This window comes from Aulonocara stuartgranti (genome assembly GCF_965226115.1).
Source record: "Aulonocara stuartgranti genome assembly, chromosome: 20".
Classification (NCBI taxonomy): Eukaryota; Metazoa; Chordata; class Actinopteri; order Cichliformes; family Cichlidae; genus Aulonocara; species Aulonocara stuartgranti.
The window spans coordinates 21,228,456-21,248,029 of record NC_138956.1 but is presented as its reverse complement, the minus strand read 5'-3'; the positions used below and the strand labels follow the sequence as shown (position 1 = coordinate 21,248,029).

General features: G+C 38.0%; 2 protein-coding genes across 3 annotated transcripts; both read left to right on the top strand.

Moving 5' to 3' along the window:
* The first annotated feature begins 195 nt into the window (after positions 1 to 195).
* apex2 (APEX nuclease (apurinic/apyrimidinic endonuclease) 2) lies at positions 196 to 5,315 on the top strand. The gene is made up of 6 exons (XM_082519713.1): positions 196 to 414; positions 532 to 615; positions 829 to 1,009; positions 1,211 to 1,354; positions 1,823 to 1,892; positions 4,099 to 5,315. Exons 1-6 carry the CDS (start codon positions 300 to 302, stop codon positions 5,188 to 5,190), a joined length of 1,686 nt encoding a protein of 561 aa, XP_082375839.1. The 5' UTR covers positions 196 to 299; the 3' UTR covers positions 5,191 to 5,315.
* Positions 5,316 to 6,459: 1,144 nt separating this feature from the next.
* On the top strand, positions 6,460 to 19,511 carry LOC309697645 (sodium-coupled neutral amino acid transporter 3-like). 2 transcript variants are annotated; one of them, XM_082519722.1, is made up of 16 exons: positions 6,460 to 6,690; positions 10,469 to 10,535; positions 10,696 to 10,780; positions 10,880 to 10,995; positions 12,041 to 12,114; positions 12,203 to 12,295; positions 12,411 to 12,492; positions 12,602 to 12,684; positions 12,906 to 12,964; positions 13,052 to 13,186; positions 13,393 to 13,472; positions 13,562 to 13,662; positions 13,812 to 13,936; positions 16,133 to 16,277; positions 17,596 to 17,699; positions 17,817 to 19,511. In XM_082519722.1, the coding sequence occupies exons 2-16, from the start codon at positions 10,495 to 10,497 to the stop codon at positions 17,919 to 17,921; spliced, it is 1,428 nt and encodes a 475-aa protein (XP_082375848.1). In that variant the 5' UTR covers positions 6,460 to 6,690; positions 10,469 to 10,494; the 3' UTR covers positions 17,922 to 19,511. The 2 variants fall into 2 exon arrangements, with proteins under 2 accessions (XP_082375848.1, XP_082375847.1); XM_082519721.1 differs by lacking the exon at positions 6,460 to 6,690 and adding an exon at positions 8,547 to 8,742.
* The last annotated feature ends 63 nt before the right edge of the window (positions 19,512 to 19,574 follow it).

Here is a 19,574-nt window from a genome sequence, read left to right as displayed (position 1 = left end):
CCGCCAAGGCACGAGGACCCCCTCTAGCTTAGCAACGAGGCAATACAACCTCACTAAGAACCTTATTTTTTATTATATGGCTAGTTTGGGCCAGTTGTTTCTAACAGGGCGTGTGAGTTAAACATTAAACCCTGAAATTAAAAAAATGTAAATTAATTAATTAATTAAAAAAAGAAAAATCAGTGAGTGAAAACACTTCCGGTCGTACCGTTCTTGCCTTCCGCTTTTCTTCCGGATGTGCACATTATTGTGGCTGTTTGGAGCGGTGTGTCCGCTCCAGCCAGTTGCAGTGCTACAAAATGAAGGTCGTTACTTGGAACATAAACGGCATTAGGGCCTTCAGAGGCGGCATAAAAAAGGCTCTTGATTCCCTGGACGCAGATGTTATTTGTATTCAGGAGACAAAAGTGACGCGTAAGTGATTAGCAATAGCTGGTTTGAAAACGCGGGAGCTGTCATCGTGCAAGGCGCCACAGTTAGAATGAAACTGTATGAAAATAAAAACGTTAACCCCTACTTTCTCCTCCACAGGAGACTTGCTAGATGAAAGGATTGCTATTGTTGACGGATACAACTCCTATTTCAGCTACAGCCGAGGGCGCAGTGGCTACTCAGGTTCAATACAAAGTTATATAACAGTTCATTTTGCGTCTGTGAGCCTTGAAAGTGTTTTTTTTTTCTTCGTGTATTATCATCCAGTTATATTAAGTGCCAACATTCAAGAAAGTGCAGTCTTCTAAAATATAATGCCACATTTATACTTTACTGGAAAATTTCCTCGTAAAACTGCATTACACCCAATTCACCTCACATTGCCGCTGTGCACAGGTGTTGCCACCTACTGTAAGGACAGGGCCACTCCATTTGCTGCTGAGGAGGGCCTCACAGGTCTGCTGGTCAACCACAAAGATGCTGTTGGATGCTATGGTGACCATACTGAGTTTTCAAGTGAGGAGTTGCAGCTGTTGGACAATGAAGGCCGTGCTGTAATCACACAACACAAAATAAAGTGAGAGGAAATATCATATGTTAAGGCTCCTGTTTTAAGTGTGCTGCATGGCATATTTATCTGTTTACATGTGGCACTTGAAAACAAATAATCAGCAATTTTTATGTTTCTCTCCTCAAAATTCTCAATTCTTCTCAGTTAGTGGGGGAATCCCACTTTGTGCTTGCCTTTTATTGACTGAGTTTTATTTTATCCCAACAGATGTCAGGATAAAGAGAAAACCCTTACTGTTATTAACGTATACTGTCCGAGGGCTGACCCAGAAAAGCCAGAGCGAAAGCGGTTCAAACTACAGTTCTACAACTTACTTCAGAGTCGAGCTGAAGCTGTGCTGAAAGATGGAAGGTGAGAAATTCATAATGTTTCACTGGCTGAGCAAAACATTGTCGTTACAAGAGATGCAGGTGTATCCTGGTTTCGCCACAGATGTTTTTCTAAGGCACTGTGCTAATTTTGAACAACGCAGCTCTTCCAGTAAATCATTACGTCTTTGAGTTTTGGCAGTGGGCCACATGTTTTGCTGTATGTAAAATGAGGCTAAACACTATCTGGTGTTTACAATTTTATTGAATTGTAAGTTAGTACAAATAAAACAGTATATTAGAAAATAGCTGCTTCTGTGTTCATGGTTACATAGCTTTAATTTAATAACATTTATATATATTCTGATAAAATCTCAATTCTTGGACAGCAATGATGATGATGAGAAATATTTTATTTATCACACATTTGAGAAATTATTTAAAATTGTTCTTTAAATTCTACAAATGTATATAGATAATGAGTTAAGCTTTTTTATGTTCTGTTTTCCAGCCATGTGATTGTTTTAGGAGACATAAATACATCTCATAGACCAATAGATCACTGTGACCCTAGTGAAATTGTAAGTAAAATACCAATATAACATATATGTGTATGTGTATATATATGTGCGTGTGTATATGTATGTATGTGTGTGTGTGTGTGTGTATAGATATGTGTGTGTATATATGTATGTGTGTGTGTATGTATGTGTGTGTATATATATATATATATATATATATATATATATATATATATATATATAAATATAATGTATATTTTCGGCGGGGCGACCGGGGCTCAGAGGGCGCATCTGTAACCGGAAGGTCGCCGGTTCAATCCCGGGCTCTCTGTCCTGGTCGTTGTGTCCTTGGGCAAGACACTTTACCCTCCCGCCTACTGGTCGCGATATGATGGCGCGATATGGCAGCCTCGCTTCTGTCAGTCTGCCCCAGGGCAGCTGTGGCTACAACTGTAGCTGCCTCCACCAGTGTGTGAATGTGAGAGTGAATGAATAGTGGAATTGTAAAGCGCTTTGGGTGCCTTAAAAAGCGCTATATAAATCCAATCCATTATTATATATATATATGTGTGTGTGTGTGTGTGTGTGTGTGTGTGTATATATATGTATGTGTGTGTGTGTGTATATATATGTGTGTGTGTGTGTATATATATATATATGTATGTGTGTATATATATGTATATGTGTGTATATATATGTATATGTATGTATGTATATACATACATATAGTGTGTGTGTGTGTGTGTGTGTGTGTGTGTATGTGTGTGTATATATATATATATATATATATATATATATATATATATATATATATATATATATATATATATATATATATATATATATACACACACACATACACACACATATAATATGTATATATGAGCGACACCGCACACTCTACATGCATGTATATAGTAGTATATAGACTTTTTAAATATCTAGAATCCTGTGAAAAACTAAGAACAGCCTTACTGCTTCCATAGGATTTAAGAGGGGGAATAGCAGCCAGCTTCTTGAACAATGATTAATCAGAAGGTTCGTCCTGCTCTATCAAAGCACATATTGTGGAAAATTGTTTCGTCTGGGGCCTTCAGGTGTTTACACAATGGCTCAGGTTTCCCAGGAATGGCCATTCCAGTAAATTCAATCGCTTGTAAAGCTCAAAGAATTTGTAAAAACCCATGAGCGACACTCTACAGGCTTTAGTTGGGTTGTTAAAATTCTTGACAATAGAATTAGAAGAAGACTGAACAAGTGTGTCTTTTTTGGAAGAGTTTACAAGAGAAATCCTATTCTCTCTCTAAAAAAAACCAACTTAACAGCATAACATGGGTTTATGTAATAGTTCTGAACAAAGTATAAGGCTTCTGAAACGTGTCCTTCAGCACCATATGTGGAGAAAACCAAATACAGCATATCAGCAAAAACACCTCACGCCAGCTGTCATCAGTGTGGTGGTGGAGGGGTGATGATTTGGGCTTTTTAGCAGCCATAGAATCTGTGCACCTGTCATTGAGTTGCCATGAACTCCCCTCTATACCAGTGTATGCCAGAGTCAAATGCAAGGCCACACATCTGACAGCGAAAGCTTGGCAGAAATTGGGGCATGTAACAGGGCTGTGATCCCAAGCATAGCAACAAATTTACAACATAATGGCTGAAAAAGAAAGAAAATTGAGCCATTTCAGTGGCCCAAAGTCCAGATCTCAACCTAATTTAATTGCTGTGGTGTGATTTTTAACACAGCTCTGCATGAATGAATCCTCACAAACCTCAATGAATTAAAGCAATACTGTAAATATGAGTGGGCCAAAATTCCTCTACAGCAATGTGAGAGACTAATAAAGCCATACATGAAAGGATTATTTCAAGTTACTGCTGCCAAAGGTGGTTCTGTTGCTATTATTTCATGGGGTTTACATTTTCATTACTGTATTAAATTACACAAAAACAGGAAGTGGGGAAACCCCTCCCCCAAACCTTATATGCTACATGAAAAATGACTTCTACCTACAGCTTCCTATTTAATGAACAGACACAGGAGTGGAATCTGTCTCAGCAAGAAAGCAATGATCAACAAGTGACCTTAATGTAGAGGATTGAAATAATATTACATAAAATGACAGATGTTCCTACATTATTATCCATAATAATGGCCAGGACTCCCTTGCAAAAGAGGTTTTTAATCTCAATGGGACTTTTCCTGGTTAAATAAAGGTTAATAAATAAATAAATAAATAATAATGAAACTTTCATTATTTAGGATGATTTTGGCGAAAACCCTGGGAGGAAATGGCTGAATGGCTTTTTGTACAGTGACAAACAGGAAGAAGGGAGCGATGAGGAGGAACATGACAAAGAATGCGAAGAAACAGATCCACTCCACGGTGGGAAATTTGTGGATACCTTTCGCTTTTTCCACCCAACTCGCATCAACGCCTTTACATGCTGGTCTACTCTCACTGGAGCTCGGCAGACCAACTATGGAACACGCATTGACTACATATTTGCTGACTGCCAGCTTGCCAAGGAGCAGTTCGTGGGAGCCGACATCATGCCAGAGGTGGAGGGTTCAGACCACTGCCCTGTCTGGGGGCAGCTGAGCTGTTCACTCATTTCTAGCCCAAAGCCTCCCCCCTTCTGTACTCGCTACCTGCCAGAGTTTGCAGGTAAACAGCAGAAACTCTCACGCTTCCTCGTTAAGGTGGACCAAAAATCAGCCCAATCTGAGCAGAAAAATACTTTGCCTGGTTCTCAAGAAGAGGAGGAAAGGAGAGAAAATTTAAATCCTTCTGGAGCTGCAAACATCTCTGTTAAAAAACGTTCATTGACATCTGACTTGGTTGCCCCAAAGGGAAAAAAGACTAAGACGGTAAATGCTTCTTCAAAGCCTAAGGGCAACCTCCTTGCCTTTTTTAAAACCAAAAACGTTAACCAGTGTGAAAAACCACTAAATCTGGATGAAGCTGCCAAACCACCCATAACTGAAGAAGTGTTCTCTGTCGCAGACACCAAATCTGAAGGTCCTGAGCTTATCTCTGACGGTTCATCACAGCAGTGCTCCACAGCTGATACTGACCAACATATGAACACAGAACATTCAATCCCTCAGCCCACTGTGACGCAGTCAGATGCAAAGAAAGGGACATCGTCAGTGTTTTGGAAGTCGGTGCTTCGTGGACCACCTGCCCCACCGTGCTGTAAGGTCCACGAAGAACCATGTGTTCTTCGTACTGTAAAAAAGGAGGGGCCAAACATGGGCAAACAGTTTTTTGTGTGTGCACGTCCTCAGGGACATGCGTCCAACCCTGAGGCTCGATGCAATTTCTTTGCATGGGTTGACAAAGCAAAGTGACATGTTTACATTAAGGTCCATCAGTTTCAGCAACAATTGTTTTAACATTTGTCATAGTTGTATGTTGTAGTTGTTGTATTTTTCTTTTTCATATCAAAATAATAAAACACAGTAGTTTTATATTACTTTGAATTTGGTTCCATTTGTTCTAAACGCTGAAATAAGTGAGCAGATTAGATTTGTTGATTAAAGGTTCTGCTTATTCACATTCACTTGGTTAGTGAAACATTTGGGGTAATTAGATGTTTTCTTCCTTTTAGGCTGGGTCTTTTGCCTCCATCTCACCCTATTCCTAACAAGCTCTTCTAACACCACAGTCCTATGTCTCTCTTGCTATCTCTGAACACTCCTTCCCCCACACTCTTCTATCTTTGGCCATTGGCACCCGCTGGTCAACAGCACTGTTATGGTAATGTTGTGGAAGTCTTATTGATGATCCACATCTTGGGTATGGCAAAACTCTTACGCTGGATGCCCTTCCTGACGCAGCCCTTCCCACTTATCCAGGCTTGGGACTGGCACGATGGGTGTGCTGACTCTGGCTTATGGCTTCTCATGGCTGGGTTTGTTGCTTTTTTTTAAGCTTCAGCTTCAACAATTTCAGGATTATTAACTTTCCTTCTTTATATATTATTACAAAAATAGTTCTGCTACTGCTTTTTGTTTTGTTTTTTTGTTTTTTACAGTTTGTTGCACCAAACAAACTATTAGAGCACATTACCTTTGGGCTAAAGGACCTTTTACCTTTTTGTATTAATTAATGAAAGATGAAAGTCGTAGTCCGACAGGCCTGTGTATAAACACCATTTTAGTTTCTGTGTCACATAATATGTATGCGTTTTTAAGATGTTAGTTATAATTTTTTTGTGCACTTAGGTTGGTGGTTAGCACTGTTACCTCACAGCAAGAAGGTCCTGGATTCAAATTTCTTCTGTGTGAAGTTTGCATGTTCTCCAGATCTCTTTACTTTCCCCTGACTCTTGACTCTCCTAACATTAAAAAATATGTTTTTACCCACTAGATGGCAACAGTAGTGAGTAGATGCATTGCTGAAATGAAATGTAACTTTCCACAGAAGCACGTGTTATTCACACTACCAGCTGCATGACCGTATTACAACAACTGTTATGCAGGCCAGGAAGTAGAAGTTCACAGTAGAAATATTACTTCAATGTGGCAAACCATTCCGTAGGTTTAAAAAAAAAAAAAAAAAAGAAGTAGAACAGAAAGTATCAATGTCCAAATGCTCCATAAAGTAACAGCACATACCCTGATCAGTGTGGGAGTGCCTTGGCTCCTGAGAAGAGGAAATTTCTTTACGCGCGCATTTGCAATGTTGCTCCTTCCCCCATTTTTTTCCTCCCTCTGCTCTTAGAGCCAAAGAGGAGCTCATGACCTTGTGAAAAGCTGCTTTTGGACTTGAACCAAGGAAGTTTGAACTTTTATCCTGTTACTTTTTTCTGGACAGAATACATTCATCTTCCTTCTAACTGTAATTAGGTGAGTACAAAGACTGGAGACGTGAGCTGCACGACTTCCCATACCAAGACGGCAAAAGATGTCTAGCAAATTGCTGTTATAGCTACTGGTGACTATTAGTATTCATTACAGAAACAAGAAAACAAATAACATTTGCACATTTCTGCTTTAACCCTTATAGGTTGTATCTCTATTGCCATCTGCGCACATGTTGGTCGTTGTCACAGCACAGAGGAAATTTAAATGACTAGATGAAATGAGAGATCATCTCGGCTGCAGATGCTTGCTTGACTTTTTGTCCCAAGAAACAAAGTTAAATGGTCAGGGCATGATTTTACCAGCACAGAATGTCACCTCACGGAGCATTTTCTACATCAAATATAGTAGTTGCTCTGTTCACTACAAAGATAACACTCACTGTATTTGTACGCAAATTCATTGCTTTCGTTTACTGTTCTGATCTTCTAACCCGCTCTTTACTCTAAAAAGTAGTGACCTTGTCTGTTTTATCCAGCTTTCTTAATATGCAAAAAACAAGTCATTCAGAGTGTGCATCATCAGAAGATATGAACTTATATAACAGATATGTTCCAACATGTGTGTGTGTCATGGTGAGATAAAGAAATGTGGGTGTTTCTTCGTGTAAAGCTTATATGCCAGTTACATTGAATCTTATCAACCAACTGAAACAGTTCTTAGGAGATGACATTTCTAACACCTAGACCACATTCAAAATATGTTTACATTACTTCATTTAGGTGACATAGAGTGCTTAACAAATGTATTAGACCGCCTGTCATAAAAACATTTTTTAGAAATCTCTCAAAAATCTCCTTAAAACTAAGAAGTTATAGTGCTATTTATCAAGAATATAACAAACTGAATTCACATTTTTATACCCAAATTTGAGCCGGCACATTGGACTTCTCTGAAAAGTCTGAAATTAATCAACCAAGCAAGCAATATTAAACCACATAATTTTATCTCTTCGGGAATGTGAATAAATAACTGCAGTTTGGCATTTTTACTAAAATAAAAAATAAAAATCAACAAAAAAAAAGCATACTACTTTTCAGCTTGAAAATTCACTAATAACAGCAATAATGGAATTTTAGCATTAAATATATGATTTAGATCTTAGAGCTTGTGCATACAGGTGGATTAACACATTACAGAAACACATTTGTCTTTACGTTTTAGTTTAGGTTAGCTTTCTTATGAACCTTCCATTTGGTGGTGATCCAGTAAATTTGCTGATCACTGCATACATGTATAAATGACAGGGATGTCTTCTGTTATTGATCAAAATGAAAATATTCGCCTTTCTGAGGTGTTTGAAGTGTGTGAGAACCTTTGAAAGATCTGTAAATGTGTCATGTTTTAATGACGTGCTCTTTTCCGGTAACGCTTGAATTCAGGTCTCAGGGTTTGTTTTCAATCAAGCGCGCACACAACAAATCCACTCTTAAGCACCGCCACATGTGATCAGTCTTAAATAAGCACTTATCTCCTAAGCTAATTATAATCTGCATGACTTCCAGAGGGGAGGAAAACTGTTAGTGAATATCTATTAAAGCTATAATAAAACCCATCAGAGATGACACCCACCTTTCTGCTTGCATACTCTGCAATAACACGGCTGAGCTTTTGTTTAAAGACCAGAAGCCCTTCTGAATAATGAGTATGTGGGATTAGTGGAAGGTTTGAAGTACTGACTTTCTGTGAAATTCACATGTGATTTATTGCCTTGCTATACCCACTGTTGTTCACACCTTTCCACTGCAACCACCTGGTGAGAGGATCCCTACAAAGCCTCTCCAACGTCAGCAGTACCTGTGTTGCTGGTTTAACAAAGGGTTAAGTATGGGTGTTCCCATTTCCTGCAGCTCTCCCTCCCAGCCTGACTAATCTCTCTCACTCTCTCCTCTCCTTACTATCAAGAAGATTTGGTGAGACTCCTAAGAACAAAGCTACATAGAACCACTAGAAGTCTGAAAATTGAATGAATCTACACAAGGATTTATTCTGTTAATATTCAGAAAAGAAACCTAGCTTTCTGTGGGAATCGCAAGGGTGAGTTGGAGCACAAATGCGTGTCCTTTAAGTGAGTTCCTTGTACAGAAGGGAAGGGCTAACTGTCAATAGTGAGCTGGTCTTGCATCAGACAAAAGCCATGTGGTAGCACTGCTGGATACTAAGATACAGTAATATATATGTATGATCATGTTTAACCTGATATGTTTTGATTTTTCTCATCATAAAGGTTGTCCATAGATGGGTTCATGTATCAGTTAAACATATTTAGTAATTACTAAAAGATGAACTCCCTGCAGAGGAGAAGCTTGGGTGTAAAATAAAAATTAGGACAAAAAACTCAGAAGTATTTTTTTCTTGTTATAAGCTTTTTCCCCACTCTGTGGAAAAGCTGCTCTGAGGGCCAGTGAAAACTAAAATGTTGAACAAGCAGCTGGTGCGCTGGGTTTCACACACTCTTTTGCAACAAGGCTTGTTGCAACTTAAAAAAAAAAGTCTTTAAATTTTGAGTTAAAAATGTATTTTTGTGGTAAGTCATGAACTAATTTAGACAAATTTTTGTTAAGGGAAGATACCAGAAATTGAACAGCTGGTTTCCCCCACCATTTGAAAGCCTGTCCCTGACATTTAGTCGTTGGTTTGTTGGTTGTGTGTGTTGGCTATGGGCCATGGGAAAGTTAGTGGGTATGTGGCTAAAGAAAGTTGCTCAAACCAAAGCTGACTTGAGGCCAATGAGCAGGGAAAGAGCTACTCTGTATATAGACTAAAAAGCGCCATTTACACAGCAGTCCTTTGTTTATCTCAGTTGCCCACTGCTATCAAGCTCAGAGGTGTATGGTTTATTACACGTTTACAGGCCTTTTCAGTGCAGAGCGTAGGACATGTGAAATTCCAGTTTTGTGTGAAACTCTTAAGGAATGGCAAAATGTAGCGCAAGACTGACCTTAGGGGTCAGATGTGAAAACCCTGAGGGCAGTTTGGCTGAAAGAGAGGAGAAGTATCTCATGACCCTGTGGCAGGAGCACAGACCTACGCTAATTTCCAGTGCAGTGTCTCCATGCCAGCTTTGTGTGGCTCATGGCAGATTAGAGCAACATAAGTCCTACAACAACATTTGTTATTTAAAGCCTTTAATTACACACAAGGATAAAATTGAATGGCGCCCTACATGAAACCGCCAGTTTCCCGGGAATTTTATTTTGTGAATCAACTTAGCTGTCATTTATTTATCTTTATCTATATATATTATGTAGGAAGGAGAACTTCAAATTAAGAGTTTACAAGGATTTTTGTTAAGTTTTTCTTGTCCTTTGCAAGAACAACAATCTAGTCGTTTCTCTTTAAAAGTACATTCCCAAGCAACTCCTTCATTCTCAGTTATTTTTGGGGGTTTTTTGGGGTTTTTTTAAGGAACCATATCTTCCCTCCAGAAAACGACCATACAATTAAACAACACCAACAAAGTCTGCTTTAGGAAGCCAGAATTAAATCTAACAACTTCAACATATATCATAGAAAATGTATAAGGCGCAATGTACAAAAGCACACGACGAGGTCAACCTGCACATTTTTGTTTTTTCATAAATAATGGAAAGTTGAGAAGCCTGGTGCATGGACCATGTTGGAATGTTATGTATGCAGAGTAAAAACAACTAGAGTTGTCATCATACCCTCTGCTAGCATGAATATTTCCAAATTTAGGCAAATACTTTTTATGTGAATATGTCTATTTAAAAGTCTGAAAACTGCTCTTTTTTTATTTCAGCAATTACATCAACCAACCCAACCAAAATGGAGCTTCAGAAGATGAACGGACACAGCAAAGACGATGGGTAAGACTTAGGGACTGATTGGGTGTATCTTATCACACCAATCGGGTCAAAATTAAACTCAGGGACGTTCTAAATTTCGTCTACCAAATGTGAGTGTTTTACAGCTTTTTAAGCTCATTCTACTTCCTAGTTTTAGCTCACTTTTAATCTTTGGTTGCAGGTTTGATCCAATCGATGCCTTGGCCGAGCAGGAGGAGTTTCTCCCACATAAACCTGGTGCAAAGAAAGAAACCCACTTTACAGATGTGAGTGCTTCTTTGTTTTAGTAAACTGAAATACAGTAAATACTATGTAATTTCTGTCTGTGAACTCAAATGGCATCCTCTGTTGTCCTCTTGCTGCAGTTCGAGGGAAAGACTTCGTTTGGCATGTCCATCTTTAACCTCAGTAATGCCATAATGGGCAGTGGGATCCTGGGACTGGCTTATGCAATGTCCAACACAGGGATCTTGCTTTTTATGTGAGTCTCCAAGCCAAACAGAAAACCCCAGTTTTCGCTGAACTTTGTGCCCTTTGTCACTATGCATGCGCGCGCGCGCGTGCGTGTGTGTGCGTGTGTGTGCGTGTGTGTGTGTGTGTGTGTGTGTGTGTGTATGTTTCCACTCATATAGGAGAATGTATTTGCTCACACTGATGTGCTGAAATTGTGTCTTTTTTTTTTTGCAAACTGAATTACAGCAGATTGATTTCAGCTTCTTGTGATTTATATTTAGTAACTGGGTAAAGTAGAATGTGTGCTCTCCTAGAGGCTACAGCAGGGCTGTTTATCATGTGAGCATTTGGGCATATAAACTATAGACTGACACAGCTAAGGTTTCTGCAAACTGAAGTCGTTTTGTTTAGGACTGAGAGTTAATAGTTTTTCTTAGAAGCTAACGGTCTTTGCTTTTCTCTTATTTTAAAGATCATTTTAGTTCCTTTTCTCTAGAGAATGGTTTCTTTGTTTTCTATTTAAACTGTGTTTGTCTTTCACTGTAAGGTCACAGTTTGCAATAGTAGATACAGATGGGATATATTTAATAGAGGGTCCTTATAAGGCCAGAAGTAGAGCCTCACCAGTGTGTATCATCTTGTTCTTTGTGTTTATTTGTGTTTGGGCAGGTTTGTGTGATGGCAAGGGGATAACTGATGTTTCTGTCCGTGACCTATCGGTGTACATCAACAGCTACATACAACTTCTAATGTGCAAACTGTGATCTGTCAGATTGTGCATTAGAGCTCATGCACATGCGGCTTCTCTAAATCAGACTTGAGTGGTTAAATATAGACCCCACTGATCAGATCCAAGACACGCCTGGTTGGATCAGACCTGTGCTATGTGGCAGGGGGAAGGGAGGTAACGGCTGACTGGAGAGTCAGTCTCTCAAAGCCAAACTCTCTTGTGTGAGTGGGAAAAAACAACAACTAAAAAACAAAATGACAACAATCACAAGAACTTCAGAGTAACAGAATAGTTTTGTGAATATGTTTTTTTTAAAAGAATGTAAATGTCTTATGTGTTTCAGAATCCTGTTGGTCTGCATTGCTCTTCTGTCCGCATATTCAATTCATCTTCTGCTAAAAAGTGCTGGAGTTGTGGGTAAGGCAGAGAATTACCAAGCATGTAGCCACAGAGCAATTTGTATGTTGATAGCTTGAACGCATACACAGAGTTTATGTGTTTTCAGGCATCCGGGCTTATGAGCAGCTTGGAAATCGGGCTTTTGGCCACCCAGGGAAAATGCTGGCTGCTGTCATCATAACAGTACATAACATTGGAGGTAATGTCGTAAATTTTCCTTCCATTTCCTTTACCTCTGACGCCGGTCATAAAACTATATATACCGGTAAATATAAATATGAACGCAAAATACGTTTGTTTTGGTTTCTTTTCAGCTATGTCAAGCTATCTCTTCATCGTAAAGTCTGAGCTCCCACTGGTTATTCAAGCTTTCTTTGGTAAACAGGCGAACACGGGGTGAGTGTGAAAGCAATTTTCTAACTTAGAGTCACATAAATCAGTTTCATTTTTGTTTAGGAACACACTAATTTTTTTTTTGACATCTGTTCTTTTGGCTGTCTCTTAGAGAGTGGTTCTTGAATGGAAACTACTTGATCATCATAGTTAGTGTTCTCATCATCTTTCCTCTAGCACTCATGAAACACCTTGGTATGTTTTTCATTCTGTTGCACATTTTCTTTTTCTTTTTTTGCAATTATTAGTATTACTACTCATCTTCCCCTACTTGCATCATGTTTACACTATCCTTTGTTCTGCCTTGTTTTCATATCCTGCATTAATTAAATTAAAGTGACATTATTGCCTCCTTTTCTCTCTCTACTGTCTAAGACCATGAATAACGTTAACATTGTGCTGTTATTGCGATCCAGGTTACCTTGGCTATACCAGCGGTTTCTCGCTCTCCTGTATGGTGTTTTTTCTCATTTCGGTGAGACATTAAAGATACATACAATATAACCCACCGCGCTTCTGTTAAATATTTATCTTTGATTAAGCTATGAGCATGTCTCCCCAGGTGATATACAAGAAATTCAACATCCCATGTCCACTGGCAGATGATCATCATAACAAAACTGCTGCTGAGCATTACAGTGTTGATTCTACAGCAGATGGCTTCTGTGATTCCAAGCTATTTACCATGAACCCACAGGTTAGTGAACAAACATTTTCACGGTGCCTGTGCCTAGTTTCCTGCTGTGTCATGTGTATTTTTATTTAATGATTTGCACAGCACGTTATATTTTTTGCACCGGAGTGTATTAAGTCAACGAAACTAAGGTGTGTTATGTCAACAGCAGCGTTAAGAATATAGCAACCATAACTGTGTTACTGACCTTTGCTGTGTTTTGGCTGTAGACGGCATACACCATCCCAATTTTGGCTTTTGCCTTTGTCTGCCACCCAGAAGTGCTACCAATCTACACTGAGCTCCGAAAGTAAGTTTTGATTTTTTATTTTTTTACTGCTTCACACTGTAAGTTTTCAAGACAAATTATTGTAATTTATCGGTTTTGCTTTACTCTAGTGCCACCAAGAAACGCATGCAGAATGTTGCTAACATCTCCATCCTGGCCATGTTTGTCATGTATCTGCTGACAGCTCTTTTTGGTTACCTCACTTTTTATGGTAAGATGTGACCTTTCATGGCTATACAAGTGAATGGTCACTTTGTTATTCTGCTTTGAAGTGTTGTGAGATTTAACTTACAGTATTGTGAAAGAAGGAAACCACGCAAGATACTGTATATAAAAGGCTGTCTGCTTCTCTGTGTCTAGGCGCTGTGGAGTCAGAGCTGTTACACACCTATATTCGCGTGGACCCACTGGATGTCTTGATCCTCTGTGTACGCCTGGCTGTGCTTGTAGCTGTAACTCTGACTGTTCCTGTGGTTCTCTTCCCGGTAAGACATCAGTGATATTAGTTTAAGATAATAATTGCATAAAAGAGAAGAAGAATGTTTATACAAGATGTTGTTTAAGGGCACATGTACTATGAGAGCAAAAGGCTTAACTTTCCATATTCTTTCCATATGCTTTCATATGATGCTATAGGGACATTAAAGTGGGTGTGACTGTGGGTCCACATATAAAAATGTGTAATGGCATGATTGACAAATTTTTAGCCAATGATTGTACAACTTCACAGATAAATAGATAATCCTCCATTTTGAAACCCTGTCTGAATAAGATTTACTTTTTTTTAAATTCAATATGACCATAATGAGTGACTGAGCCCAAAAAGTGAACCAGGAAGTTTTTACACAGGTCAAGATAGAAGTTTTCCCATAGACTACTATAGGACTAAGTCTTTTGCAGCCACATATATCGCCATCTGGTGGCATTCAGATCAGAAATTGGCTTAAAGCACTTCTGCAAAATATGCTTCTTTTTTTTATCCTAGAAGCCACATCCGTATTTTATACTGTCTATATATGTGGCTAGGTAGTTGCTAGGTAACATGATAAGTTTTACCTGTAAGTCAGGTTTGGCTGTTCAGCTCTTGATCGTGTCAGATTAGGTGGTGACCAAAAAAACACAGACATATGCACATGCACACACAGAGAGATAGTTTTTGAGTTTTTGTGTATTATACAAAGAAAAATGCAGTAATATAGATTTTAAAAAATTGAATAAAACTAACAGAAGGGTAGCAATTAGTCTGGTAATTGACTATTTTCTACATTAGTTAATTGTTAAAGAAATATACAGATCATTGGCTAAGTAAAAACAAACAACAAACATAATCACCCTTGACATCTGAACGAACCTAAAGATACTGTAGCTATTTATTAAATCGGTTTTCAAGTCTGTTGTCTATGTAACAGTTATAACTGGCATCATGTGAGTGAGGCAGAAGTGATTCATGATTCCTTGTGTGAGTAAATTATACTGACCTGAATATACTGGGCCCAGTATTGAGCCCAGTGGCACTCCAAGGCAACAGTTATTTTGAAGAATTTCATTTTTAAACTTATCTGTTAGATAGGCCTGAGAAAACTTTAATATTTTTGGACAATTTTTACCCAGGTTCACACAGGTTAGAATTATGCTGCAAGTTCATAGTAAACACAAGGACACATAGCATTAAGCAGTCTATAGTCCCAACTTCTGTAATGCTTCCTAACAGTGTTCCTATCTCAGCCATAAAATCCTAACATCACAAATCAATAACTGCTAATGTGGACTCTGCATCACATAACTGGCTCTGCCAAATGAAAATAATTAATGTACTGAAAAAGTTTGACTCTTTCAGTGCTGTGCCACAGTAGAACGATGAAACCCAAAACAACTCTTTCACTTTCAGGAGTGTATTGACTATAAGGACTTTTTTTTAACTTAACCTTCTTTAACTAATTTAAGAAGTATTAATAGTTGACTGTTTGATAGACAATTTTTTAATGGAATAAAACATTTTAGTAGGAATTTTAAGAATGCGCAGTCTAAGCCCTTTAGAGTTAAATTATAGAGACTGACATAGTAGCGAGCTAAATGAAGGGAGGGTGACATCTTTGAAGCCTTTGCTTAAGGATTGTGACCAGGATCAGCTACTGTACAGCTACAGCTTGCTAGTTAACACGTTGTATTATTATTTCTTAACTACGTAAAAACCATACTGCAAAAATGATAAGTTGTGGTTTAAACAGGGAACTACTGTGACCAACGAGCCTGCTTTTGTTGTGAGCTCTAAAGGTAATGCCAAGTTTTTTCACAAAAACATGCTAGCTGGTTCTAGTTTAAAGGTTAAGCTAGCTTAATACTAAATATACAAATATGAAAGTAGTATCCAGCTGAGCATATTTCACCCACCCTTTAACTATTTGTTAAAGAGGTAGAAAAATGCTTCTGAATGTCCCTCTTTAACCTGAAACTTTAAACTATGTTAAGGTCTCGATTTTCAACATAATAAACTATTTTTTTTTAGCAAATGTGAGAAAACACCCATTAAAAGATTTGGATAAAGTTGACTTTACCCAACAGCTTCTTAATAGCTGTTCATTTAATACTACTTAAAGCAATGAACCTAAATCAGGTTTAAAAGATTATCAGTCTTAATATTTGTCATCTGATCTTATTCTTCATTTTCTTACTGTCTGCAGATCCGCAAGGCCGTGCTTCAGATCTTCTTCGCTGACAAGCCTTTCCACTGGGTTAGACACATTGGCATTGCCTTTTGTCTCCTGGTCGTGGTCAATCTTCTTGTTATCCTGGTGCCCTCCATCCGTGACATCTTTGGCATTATTGGTATGTTTACACAGCAAAAATGCAGCTGCTCAGTTCCGAAATTGGGGCTATTCTTGACTCTATATGGGATTTTTTTTACAAGCTTCGGTTAAAATCATAAATCTCTAAGTTCATGATAGTACAAATAGAAAAAATATGTATATATTGATCATTTGGAAGAATTGCGAGAAGAAAGCTTCTTCTTTCTAAAGAACATAACAACATGACATGCGTCGGAACAAATGACTCCTGGAACAATGTCCTTTGGATGGATGAGATTAAAATGGAGCTATCTGGCCATAATGCACAGTGCCGTATTTGAAAAAAAAAAAAAAACACAGCATATTAGCACAAATACCTCATACCAACTATCAAGCATGGTGGTGGAGGGGTGATGATTTGGGCTTGCAGCCATAGGACCTGTGCACCTTCCAGTCACTGAGCCAACCATGAACTTCTCTGTATGCCAGAGAATTCTGGAATCAAATATGAGGCCATCTGTCTGACAAATAAGGCTTGGCCCAAATTGGCTCATGCAACACGACAGTGATTCCAAACACACCAGGAAATCTACAGCCGAAATAACTAAAATGGCCCAGTCAAAATGCAGACCTCAACCCATCTAAAATATGGATGCATAAATAAATGCCTACTAACCTCAGTGAAATTAAACAACATAGTGTACATAGAGTATAATTTTTTTTTTTACAGGACTTCATAGTCTACATTCAAACTGACTTTTTCATATAACTGTAACAGATGTCATTTTCCTTTTATTCTTGGCTGTTTTATGAACAAAAATGTGTTTTATGGTTGAGTATAAAAAGGTTTAGTAAAATATTTTTATTATACTGACTAGATCATCTGTAAATCATGCTATGAATTATTTCTACACAGCAAAATCTCCAGTGTTAAATTAACACTGGAGAGTGTCTATATGGGTCCACACCTCTGAGTGTTAAATACAACACTGTTGAGTGTTAAATTAACACTTTTGACAGTGTTATATGTTTAAAAGTAACCTAGTCAGTTTTGAAGATTAACAAAGACTAACACTGAGCAGTGCTGATTTTCTAACACTGGAAAATAACTCAAAATGTTAGAAATATTCCAGTGTTAGAAAATCAGCACTGCTGAGTGTTAGTCTTTGTTAATCTTCAAAACTGACTAGGTTACTTTTAAACATATAACACTGTCAAAAGTGTTAATTTAAAACAGTGTTGTATTTAACACTCAGAGGTGTGGACCCATATAGACACTCTCTAGTGTTAATTTAACACTGGAGATTTTGCTGTGTAATAAATAAACTCACTTATTTATTCTGTGCTATCATCTACAGGAGCCACATCTGCCCCCAGCCTCATTTTCATCCTACCCGCAATTTTCTATATCCGAATTGTTCCTGAAGACCAGGAACCCCTGCGGTCAAGATCTAAGATTCAGGTATATCCTTCCTCTATCAAAGATGGTATTAACTGTTCTTGGTCATGTTAATCTCCATATATTAGCTTTTATCTGTTCTTAATACACATGTTGTTTTCTTATCCTTTATTACTGCAGGCCATATGCTTCGCTGCATTGGGATTTGTCTTCATGGTCATGAGTTTGTCATTTATTATCATTGACTGGGTGACTGGAGAGAGTCAAAGTGTAGGTGGGCACTAGCTGCTATAACTGAACAGAGGTACTGCACACAGAACGTCAACCAAAGCCCTCTTTTTCATTAAATTAGCCCCATCTTCTCATCCAAAGCCAAACTAGAAAGTTTGACTACACAAGATGAAGGATAACGTGAAGAGCCTTCGCCTACATCAAAAAAAACAGGAAAGTGTTTTTACATGTGATGGAGCAGGCGATATGTCCTGTACCGGAGGAGAGAACACAAATGTATGAAAATACAAAGCAAAGTGTTCTGCCTCGATCAGTCCTGTCACAGCTCAAACTAAGGATTTTGTTTGGGGTCATATATAGATTTGCAGCAAATGCTTTGAATGAGAAAAAAAGTGGAAATTCCGTTTTTGGATGTGGACAGTTCCTTGGAATTGCTCAGTCAATGTCTACATTTCACAAATCTACTTCCCTACCATGTCAGATTTTACAGAACTTACATGTATTAGTTTTGTAAGGCAATATTTTCTTTGCCTGAGACATTTGTCAGCTATGGTTTACTTTTACTTTTATGACTGACAAATCTGCCATTTCCCCAAACTTTACCGTTTCAGCTAATTATGGCCTTCGAGGGTTAGTCTGCAGTTCCACACAAACAACTGCTTATGATCAAAAATGTTTTCAGTGAATTTAACATGGATTCTAATCAATGCGTTTAATGTGATATTTCATCCATTTAAAAAAAAATTACTGTCACAATTATGGTCATCGTGAAGTTTCCCAGTGACCTGGCAAAATACGGTGCAATTTATGGGATTTCTTTTTTTGTTTTTTGCTGCTGTTCATGAAGGTCAAACAGACAGTCATGTGTGAGAGGTTTGTGAAAACCGAAACAAAGTTTTTATGTGAGCCTGAACATCCATAATTGAAAACCAAAGAATCTATTTATTATGTCACATTGTGAAAGTGTTTCTTTTTCTTTCTTTTTTTTAACATGCTTGGCAAAGACCAGTTAAAGTTGTACATGAATTCATCCAGTGTTATAAATGCTGCGTCTGTTTAATCAGTACCAGAAACTTTTCATTGTGTTCAATAATGGCTTCAAAGTGGACCTGTTATGCTTTCACTGTTTTTATCTCAGTCATATACATAACTCTTACAAGGGGTGTGCTCATCTTAAACAAGTTTGAAGTACTGAGGTTAGCAAGTCCAAGTAATCCTGAGAGCAGAAAGCTCAGACTTCAGACTGCTCTAAATGCTCATTTCCTTATTTGTGACAGTTTTTAGCTGCTGCTGCATAAGATCTTTATTTGCTGTTTGAACCATCTGCTGTTCAAAACCTCTGTTTGCAAAGGACAGTTGGTCAGAAAGAAGTCTGTTGAAAGGACTTTGGGTGGACCATCTGAGGGCTTGCAGTAAAGTCCACTAAGCATTATTTCAAATGAAGCATGCAAAGCTGTTCTAATAGACTGAAATACTCAAAATACGAAGCACAGTGGGTCCTCTTTAAGCAAGAATTAGTGAAGTCCTTTTTTTGTTTTTAAAATGTGACTAAGAGACCTGTTAACATTGTAATTCATCCTGTACATTTTTAAATTAATTTGAATGTTGTTAACTGTCAATAAAATGTGTTTTATTTGTACATAATCGTCTCTTTTTTTAAAAATGTGTATAAGAGGTCGCATAAACTCAGCGTATCTAAAAGAACGT

What these genes read in the sequence shown, in the direction of transcription:
- apex2 (XM_082519713.1), top strand. Translation starts at nt 300, where the DNA reads ATGAAGGTCGTTACTTGGAACATAAACGGCATTAGGGCCTTCAGAGGC. An exon ending in TCAGGAGACAAAAGTGACGC is followed by an intron (nt 415 to 531) that starts GTAAGTGATTAG and finishes TCTCCTCCACAG; the next exon opens with GAGACTTGCTAGATGAAAGG. An exon ending in ACTGTGACCCTAGTGAAATT is followed by an intron (nt 1,893 to 4,098) that starts GTAAGTAAAATA and finishes TTCATTATTTAG; the next exon opens with GATGATTTTGGCGAAAACCC.
- LOC309697645 (XM_082519722.1), top strand. Translation starts at nt 10,495, where the DNA reads ATGGAGCTTCAGAAGATGAACGGACACAGCAAAGACGATGG. An exon ending in GGTAAACAGGCGAACACGGG is followed by an intron (nt 12,493 to 12,601) that starts GTGAGTGTGAAA and finishes GCTGTCTCTTAG; the next exon opens with AGAGTGGTTCTTGAATGGAA. An exon ending in TGACATCTTTGGCATTATTG is followed by an intron (nt 16,278 to 17,595) that starts GTATGTTTACAC and finishes TATCATCTACAG; the next exon opens with GAGCCACATCTGCCCCCAGC.